Source organism: Peromyscus californicus, unplaced genomic scaffold (assembly GCF_007827085.1).
Source record: "Peromyscus californicus insignis strain IS unplaced genomic scaffold, ASM782708v3 Scaffold_14__1_contigs__length_90479793_seg_2, whole genome shotgun sequence".
Taxonomy (NCBI): domain Eukaryota; kingdom Metazoa; phylum Chordata; class Mammalia; order Rodentia; family Cricetidae; genus Peromyscus; species Peromyscus californicus.
In genome coordinates, this window is record NW_026294436.1 from 47197553 (window position 1) to 47207326 (window position 9774).

Consider the following 9774-nt stretch of genomic DNA (forward strand, 5'->3'; position numbering starts at 1 on the left):
GGTCACCTTAACATTGGCCATAATGTTGGTAAACAAAACTCAGGGTAATGCGAGGTCCAGAGGAAAGCAACTAGAGAGAAAAAAGAGAAACGGACAAAGATGGGAGAATTTGTCACACAGCTCTACTCACCATTGCAAATTCTTCTCAGAATGCTCCAAAGTCATTATGAATGAAGAAGCCATGGAGAAAGGAAACAACAATCACATCTCACTGATTTCCAGACACTATATCCTTAACGCTTTTTCTATATACTACAATATAATTTTTATTTGTCTTTTCTCCATTAAGATGCACAAAATATATAAATACTGGTTGTATTAAAGGAAATACAGCATCAGTAGCTGATAATAAAAGATTTTTGAAGACTATTAGAGTTTATTGCCAAGAAACATTCAGATATCTACTACCATCAAGTGTAACACATGTTTCTAATATGTACTTCATAATGTTCACATTCTATTTATATGACTCTCTAGAATCTATCTTCTCTCTCATACATACAAACACACACAGACACCATTGCACTGGAGGTACACATGCTGTGTAGAGGATGATTTGTGTCACAAACATCTCTCTTAGTTCTCTGTTAGCATCAAAGGTTGGCTCAGAAAACACCGGTTAAAAGTAAAGATGCTGCCAATAGAACATTGGCCTCTTTCAGTCTCTAGCTTATCAGTCAAACCTGGCCCCCTTTCCCATCCCTTGTATATTCAGATCACAACTATGTGTGTAAAAGACAGTCTCCTCTGAGGTAGCAAGTAGACCCACCCTGAAAGGCGAGTTTAAAAGTGTCCTCTTCAATGGCTAAAATGCTCTTGGCCATTTAACATCAGACAGTTCCATCTCTGTGCCTCTGCATCACCACATGGCAGCCCAAAGCTTTATGTTCCTCCGTCACACTCCTCCTTCCATCTGGCTCATGATGGAGGCATGAAGGACCACCCCATGGACCTCTGGGAAATGAAGGATAGCTGACCTGTTGAACCTTGTGATCACGAGGTCTTTGTGGCTCATTTAGTCTCAATTAATCTCAATTGGTCTTAAGAAGACTCTCATTCAAGGCAATATTCCCAGTGCCCATAATAAGGAATAATCATAATTCTAAAGTGCTTTTTCTCTTAAAGCTTATATAGGCCAAAAAAGGTCTTAGATTCCTCAAAACTAATCAGAGAGAGTTGAGATATGTTGACATATAAATGGTCAGCACTGGTAAGATTGAATACTGCCCCCAGATAGCTGCTATGGGCCCACATCTGGCCAGTAGTGCAGTAGTTCAACTTCTTCTCCTCCATTAGCACCAGTTCCCCTGGATATTTAGAGTTCCTCATGAAGACCTTGTGGTTTAGGGGCTGATTGTTGCAAGACTGACTCCGGAAATATACTTTGGAATATACAAAGTACAACCCAGTGTCACTGATCACAAGGCCACCTTTCTTATACTTCACTCCAGAGATCAGAGCAGTTCCGTATGTGTCTTCCCATTCCAGAAGGACGGACCTGGAGTTGGGGTTGCCTGTAATAAACCAGAGGGGAACTTTCAGCCAGAAAGTCTCACACATCTGACAAGCTAAGCTTCCAAGGCAAAACTGTGGGCCCTTCCTTAACAAAAGCTCAGAATGTGGCAGCTGATGTAAAACTGGCTGAGGAGTCAAAGCATGGTCCATCACTGAGGTTCTTCAGCACCTTTGTCAAACTGCCTACCCCAATGTAATCATCCATGTGATTGGGACGAATTTAGTGTGGGTCTCTGATCAATCTCAGGGAAGGTTATTAGGATAATTTCAGCTCTCTGGAATAAACATTTTATGATCTAAACTAGATCCATAAAGGAAAGGATCTCCAGAATTCCACATCTGGACAAAGTCTCATGATTAAGTGGTCCACTTCCTTGTTTAGTTTGGATGCCTTGGCCTCTTATTTTGGGTTAATCCCCTTTCCTTTTATTCACACAGCATTATGTACTTACACACAAGTACTCAATAAGTGTTTGTGGACCCAGATGAACTTTTCTAGTCTCCAAGTAATTACAGGAGCCATAGTATAACTCTTCTTGTGATATTTACCTGCATTTTTAATGTTTACTTTTCTAATGGAGGTGCCCATAGTATATTGTACTAAACTACTTCTTCATTTTATAATATAGGCTGAAAGCCCACAAATGCCAAGACTATCTCTTCTTACTCAAAATAGTGCATCAGTCACCATCTGGTGCTCCACTTGGACTTATGCCACAAGTCCCCTTGCGGACTTTGGAATGGTTGAAAAGAGTGTACATTTTATGGGCAAGATCAAGTCATACACAACTTCATAGCATTAGGATTGACAGATTAGGGTCATGAGATCCCATATGAATGGTCTTGAGTGGTAAACACAACTGTCAATAATACTTTCCAAGAGACTACATGGAAATTGAGCAGTGGGTCCACATTTTTCCAAAGACTTTCTGTCCCCACCCAGTCCTTCCAGACACAGACCTGTTAAATGGGCGACACACCTCGGCTCTTTTTTTTCAGAGGGTGAACTGGGATTCTCTGCATCATAGAGAGATAAAAGAGATGTGAAAATTATTATGAAAGATGTCAAATGCTACCTTGATGGGACTCTAAATCCCACCATTTAAATACAAGATTTTCAGAGCATAGGGAGAAATATTCCAGTACACACTCATCAAGAAAATCTAAACTGTCTGACTCATGGTGAGTCTGTATTTCAAAAACAGTTTAAAAGGACAAGATAGAGAAAGACAGATGTATACATAAATTATATTATGATCAAACATTGTGAATACAAACTTGGCTGCACAAAGTAGCCTTTTCAGTTACCCCATTTAGAACTTGCCTTGGCCCCTTTAGTTCGAGATTATTGCCCTAATTATAATTGGCAAACAATATTAGAAGCTGACTGACTATAATGGTGGATGCAGTGAACCCCTCAGGCTGACTGGACACCCTGATTCTGCTGACAGAGTCTAGAAAGGACTACTGATTCTACAGTCTATTCCCAAATTGATTATACTAAGACCTCCTCATTGATCATGAGGTTGTCCACAATTTTACTCCATCATGTGGCCTTAGCCTGAGTTCCTCTTTGCATGGCATCAGCTTTACTCCCCAACTCCATCCCATCGAACACTTGCACACAGCATGAGTCTCATGACCTGATTATGCCCCCTTTTTCCCTGCCCCTGACGTGTGCTCATTCTGTCTTGAACGCCCTTCAGATGAGATCTCTGTGTTAAATTCCTATCAATTCTCTAAGAATCATCTTACACTGCTCTTCCTTTGGGAATCCCTTCCACCCCTTTTGTCAAATATGATCCTTCAACCTTTGAAGCCTAAGATCCCTCTGTCTTTGCCTCTCTTGATATTCTGGCTCCTCCTTGCTGGGACAACTATAAAAATTGTCTTTATTTCCTTCTTGTCCAGGAAAACAGCAGCTCTCTGGAACACTTGATGATCTAAATGAGTACCAATGCTGCTGGGCTTTGGGATCCTGGCCACCAAGTCCTTCCCTAATGTCATTTTACTATCTAGTAAAGTCACAAGAGCATTTAGCATTATTTAGCACAGTATCAGTAAATTAAATTGAAGTCATTAAAATTGACAATATCTTTTAAAAAAACACTATTTCTCTAACTTCAAATATTTCAGCTAAGGTAGAAATCTAGTACTGAGCTTCATGAATTCAGCTAATCAATACATTCAAAAAATATTTATAGGAAGGTATTTGTGAACCTTAGGCTTAGGACTAGATTATAAAACACACACTGGGTGTGAAAATATCCCAGTCTACTGAGAACCTTATCTAAATAATCGTGACCTTTCTAGCACCTAGAACAACCCATCTTGAAAGAAGTGTGAGTGAGCAAGATAGACAAGACTGGACCTCTTGTATACCACAAACCACCCGAGCGGATGACCTGGCTTTCTGCCATGCACTAACAGGAAATGGAGCAAAGAACCACATGTTTGCTTATCTTTATATTTCTCATAGAACCTAGTATAATATTACTCCTATAAAATATACTCCTATAATATCTGCTGGATAGGTCCTTGTATTTATTTAGAAATACAAGGAAAGACTTTTTCCTGCCTCAGGCTCTTTGTATGTGCAATGTGGAATGCTCTCTCTCTGCTCTATGACCCATACACACAACTCTTCTCTTCAAGAGGCTTCTGATTGACCCCATGTGCATCAGCATAAACACTCTTAGTTTTTTTTTTTTTTTTTTTTGGTTTTTCGAGACAGGGTTTCTCTGTGTAGCTTTGCGCCTTTCCTGGATCTCGCTCTGTAGACCAAGCTGGCCTCAAACTCACAAAGATCTGCCTGTCTCTGCCTCCCAAGCGCTGGGATTAAAGGTGTGTGCCACCACCGCCCACCCTGAAAAAGCATTTTAAATGGAAGGAAAAAAATCTATAATAGCTATAGTATCTCCCAGGAAAAAAAAATCACTTGCTATATTGGTTTGTTCTTTTCTTAGAAGTTAGAAACATGCATATGTACTTCATGATAAGTATTAAACTAAAAATGGCCTTTGATAACTTGTCTATTTACCTAACAATATAAAGTATGCAATACTCATGGCATTAAAAGTTCTACTAGGTGGTCCTACTAGATATTTTATTTGCCATTCATGATGTTCTTCTATTAATGTGCCATGGTGTATTCAATTCATCTCCTAGTCTGAGGGTTAGGTTTCTTCCAAATTGTTGTTTTATAAGAAAGTGATGGATAGGGCTAGAGAAATGGCTCAGAGGTTAGGAGTGCTAGTTGCTCTTCCAGAGGATGCGAGTTCAATTCCCAGAACCTATATGACAGCTCACAACTGTCTTTAACTCTAGTTCCAGGGGATCTGGCACCCTCCCTTAGATATGCATGCAAAACACCAATGTACATTAAAGTAAAAATAAATAAATCTTTAAAAAAAGAAAAAAGCCAGGTGGTGGTGGTGTATACTTTAAAGGAAGGAAGGAAGGAGGAAAGAAAGGAAGGAAGAAGAAAGAGAGAAAGAGAGAGAGAGAGAGAGAGAGAGAGAGAGAGAGAGAGAGAGAGAGAAAGGAAGAAAGGAAGGAAGAAAGAAAGGAAGAAAAAGAAAGGAAGGATGGAAGAAAGGGATGAACACTATATATATAAATGTTTGTCTATACCTCCTAAGAGAATTTTCCTAAGAGAATCTTTTAGTGATGAGATTACAAAGCAGACTAATAGTTCAAGCCCTTGGAACAAACTTTCCTAGTGTTTTTCAGGATACCTACAGCAATTTCCATGCATGCTGGATGAAACTTGTGGCAGATATGGCCCTTTTTTTCTCTCACGTATTTGAAAATCTTTGTTTTCTTATTTTTGTGAATTTGATGGAAGAAATAAATATCCCTTTCTTTAATCAGCTCCTCTGAGTAGTAAAGTTACTCTTTTGACTTTCTTGTGATAGTTTATCAACTTCTGGCCATCTACATTGATATAAAGAAGACAACGATTGGGATAGATAGAGCTGACTCATCTGTCCATTTGACCTTTATTCACTAAAATGACTCCATGGAGTGGGTGACGGGGGGAGGGAGGGTGATCAACACCTGTACACAAGCCATGTCCCACCGACTTTCAAAGTGATTTCACTTTAGAAATCCTGAGAGGTTTCGTTTTTCTAACAGGACATTTCCACTGTGCCTCTGTAATCTGGGCTTTCTGGCACTTAGAGACTTGAATGCAGAGCTGAAAACCAGAGCACACCATGGTGGCCTCTGCAAGAGCATGTATCCTCAGGCAGGAGCTGACTGGTCACTCTCTGAGTAGGAAGCCAGCTCTCCTTAATGGATGGCCACTGTTGCCTGTTGCCTTTCAGCTGCCTTCAAATGTATTAGGATAAAGCTGCTCTATTGCTTTTGCAAAGGCAACTGCTTTGTATCATTTCAGGGCCATTATTGAGAGATGAGAGTTTCTCTATGAATCAGAAAGCCTTATAGGTAACAAGGCACAGAGCGGGGTGGCTGTTCTCCTGGATGACCCAGTTTCATACCAGGAGGATTGGGCATTCCATCTAATTGGTCCAGTATTTTGTATCTCTTCTGGAAAATGGAAAATAGACCACCTTCTCTATAAGCTCCTTTCCAAATTCATGAACCTGACTCTAAGACAAGCAAAGCAGATCCTGAAATCTCTGTTCAATCTCCTGAAACTATGAGGTTTTATGTTCAAACTGGTCATTTTCCTCTTAGCCTGGATTTAATATGTATGTGTGAAGGGGGTGCTTTATCATCAAACTCATCAAGGGCATCTTAAGTCCTCTGTGGGAAAGATGTACAGTCCTGTGAACAATGGCTAAACTCTTCCCCAAGCTTTGTATGATATCAGAAGAAACACACTAAATGAATGCAATTCATTTACTTCTTAAAATTGTGTTTTGCATCTTACAAAACATTTAAAAAATACAGCTTAATTCTTGAGTAGTCACTTTCAGTTTAAAAAGAAGAGAGGACATCCTAAGAAACACCTGTGTCTTCCTCTACCCCCCTTCTGTCCCGAGGAGTCACAGTCACCACTATGTGAGATGGGACCAAGATACCCAGGGAAAGAGCCAGGGGAAAAAGTCCAGGGTTATCTACATATGTGTCTCTTTCCAAAGTCAAGCCCAAATTCATTTGCATCATATGCAATGTTCATTGAGATACACGACTATTGAGCAATAAACTGCATCCAGTATTTTCGTGTTGTTCACAGAACCAGGCTGAACGCAGAGTCGAAGTTCCCCTGGATCTCTTGCCTAGGAATCCTAATCCTGAGAACAGAGCAGACTCCCAGGCATCCTCCCAACATTGTTCAGTGTTGAGGACCACTTTAGGGAACTCAAAAGACACACATAAAAGTACTTACGCATTTGCTTTTCGAAAGATGATGCTTTGAGGCTTTGGTTGGTGAGCTAGTGAAAGAGAAAGATTCATACAATGAATGTGGAGTTATTTAAGGCAAACAGGCAGAAAATCCCCATCAGTCCCTAGAAAGAGAACTCAGATCCTTTGAATCCTTCCTGGCTTAGACTCGGGACACACAATGGCATTTGGAGTAGTACTAAGATTGCCAAGTCTTTTCAAACAGATTTAGTCCACACTTCAGAGCAAGATTCCAAATTGTTTTTCCCCTTGAATTGCTAATTGTGAAGCTGTAGAAGCTCAACACACTCTTGACAACTGAGAAAGGAATAACTATTTGCCTCAGATTCTCTAAAAGATGGAAAGTATTCCCTTTGACCAGTGGCTCTCAACCTTCCTAATGGTGTGACCTTTTAATACAGTTCCTCATGTTGTGGTGACCCCAAACATAAAGTTATTTCATTGTTACTCCATAACTGTAATTTTGCTACCGTTATGAACCATAATGTAAATATCTGATATCCAAGATATCTGCTATGCAACCCCTGTGAAGGGGTCATCCAACCACCCCGAGGGGTCGCGACCCACATGTTGAGAACCTCTGCCTTTAAGGCCGTGAGCCTGTTTCTCCAACTATGGAATAGAAATACTATAACAACCGTTTCCTAAAACGGAGGAGATTAAAAAGATCTTTACCATTAAAACAAACAAACTAACAAAAAAAAAACCCAAATCATTGCAAGCAACACAGTGACCCACATGCCGCAAACTTGGGGCCTTATTAGTCCACGTGCCAGGCTTACCTCACGGAGTTCTGCCAGCTCCTTCTGCAGATGGAAGAGCTGATACATTCCTAACCCCAATCCAACCAAAGCCACCAGAACCATGAAAAATACCACTGGTAGCCATAGGTCTGGGTTGTGGTCATTCCGCTTCTTTAGAGGGGGCAGTGGCGGCAGAGGTGGTGGTGGCGGCGGTGGTGGTGGTGGTGGTGGTGGTAGTTGTGATGGAGGTGGTAGCGGTGACGGAGGTGGCGGCGGTGGTCTCCTCTGGTCTGGCCTTCCAGGCACAGAGGATGGACAGGGGAAAACTGACCCTGGAGGAGCCCAAGGAGAAGCGGCACTGCTGTCCACCCAATAAATTTGGGGACACGGATAATTCACGGGCTGCTGCATGGCACCCAGCCCCGGGGAAAGCTTGTCTTCTCTCAATCTTGCGGAGACTCTTGGAAGTATGAAGGGCAGGACTCCTGACGCGGACTGTTCCAGAGAAGGTGAGCTCTCTTTATAAAGTTTCCATAGTCAAGGGAAACACCTCTCTCTCTCTTTGCGTCTCTGTGAGACACCCACTCACTTTGCATCGAAGCCAAGAAGCCTCAAAAAGCTCTCAGCAACCCCAGGAAGTTTCCGCCCACAAATTTCTGACGAAAAGTCTTCGAAATTCCAATTGGCGTTTCAGTGCGGCCCGAGAAGGCTGAGAAGTACCTGCCTGAGGTCCCGTTCAGCAAGTCAGCTCCGGATTCACCTTGAGGACATGAGCTGTTCCCCAGCTGCAAGGAATGAATGTCCTGTGTGGCATTTTGGTGCTGATGCTCTGGGAAAAGACTGTGGAGATTAGCTAGAGAAGCTATCCTCACATCTTAGCTTTTGCATGGGTTACTTAATCCCCCGCTGCTGCCCTTCCCTCAGCCGAATACTACCTCCCAGAGCCTTGCAGATCACCTTTATTACATAGTTGAGAGGGTAAAACCTGCCCCACCCGTTCCGCAGATTAGATCAGAGGTTGCAAACCACCGGCCTATGCCTCTTGTGGTACAAACAGTGTTGTTTCTTTCATTAATTGCCGCCTTTCAAAACTGGGATCACACACATTAAAACTACATACTTCGATTCTCTTTGAAAACAGTGGAATATTAGACACCCCTGGCCATCTCTGAATGCTAGTTAGCTGCCACCCCAAATTGTCGCAGTTGTTCCCAGCTGCCCTGTCCCCACTGTTGCTTCCTATCCCACTGCCCTTGAGAAGTGGCCTTCCAAGCCTCTACAATCATTTGTCTTTGCAATCCCTGTTATGGTCACCAGATGAAACTTGACATGCCCAACTCAGAAGCGTTTGGGATAAGCAACCAATAATTTTTATGGCAACTGTGCCTTAACCATCCCATAGAACATACCAAAACTTCATTCAACAATTACATCAAATTGAACTCAGTATCTTATGCCTTTCTAAAACTGCCCCTTCTGCCTGGGTTGACTTCCCCCTTCTGGCCACACACACACACAACATTTACGTCTAATAAGCTCTAAGAACTCAGCCTTGGTTCCCCTCATTTTCCCATATAAGCTGTGTAAATCCCAATAAACTCCTATATACCGCCTTTGGGGCAAGCTCCTCTTTTGAAATGTTCTTAGTTTTTATTTCATGCTTTGGGGTGTCTGAGATGGTCATCCTGCCTCTCTCAACTACACCAAGCCAACACTAAAAGTGTCATTTCCTGGCAGCTGTCACACTGCCCCACCCCAGCTACTAATCCAGCCCCTTTCTCCTGAGGCCACTCTGTGGGCAAGCTCATGCTTCCGGTCATCAGGCCTGGATTTTTTGTTTTCACCTGAGACACATTTTTTAATCCTTCCCTCATTCGCTGGCCCTGGTTAGTCTCTCCTTACTTTCCTACCTCCCACTCCCAGCATTCTTCAAAAATCATCATTCTGCCCTTCCATATCTCTCTTTACCCCTCCTTTGTTTCGTTTTTTTGGTAGAGGAATCAGAAGCCCATGCCTACCCATCCTCTACTGCCCTCCAGTCACAGGGAGAGGAGTACCTAGCCAGAAGAGACAAGAGAGAAACTTAGGAAAACTGGTTTGGAGTTTGGTAGTACATTACACCCTGGCAAGATGAAGCAAGAAG

General features: G+C 42.1%; 1 protein-coding gene across 1 annotated transcript; it reads right to left on the bottom strand.

The window, feature by feature from the left end:
- Positions 1–258: 258 nt before the first annotated feature.
- On the bottom strand, positions 259–9367 carry Faslg (Fas ligand). Its single transcript, XM_052737376.1, has 4 exons — positions 7671–9367; positions 6872–6917; positions 2476–2532; positions 259–1514 (listed from the first exon to the last, which is right to left on the bottom strand). Exons 1-4 carry the CDS (start codon positions 8040–8042, stop codon positions 1120–1122), a joined length of 870 nt encoding a protein of 289 aa, XP_052593336.1. The 5' UTR covers positions 8043–9367; the 3' UTR covers positions 259–1119.
- Between the last annotated feature and the right edge of the window lie 407 nt (positions 9368–9774).

Bases quoted from the DNA above. Each gene is read 5' to 3' on its own strand.
- Faslg (XM_052737376.1), bottom strand. From the start codon at position 8,042: ATGCAGCAGCCCGTGAATTATCCGTGTCCCCAAATTTATTGGGTGGAC. The intron at 6,918-7,670 runs GTAAGCCTGGCA...CTCTTTCACTAG, and splicing joins AGCTGGCAGAACTCCGTGAG to CTCACCAACCAAAGCCTCAA. The intron at 2,533-6,871 runs GTAAGTACTTTT...TCTATGATGCAG, and splicing joins ATCTTTCGAAAAGCAAATGC to AGAATCCCAGTTCACCCTCT.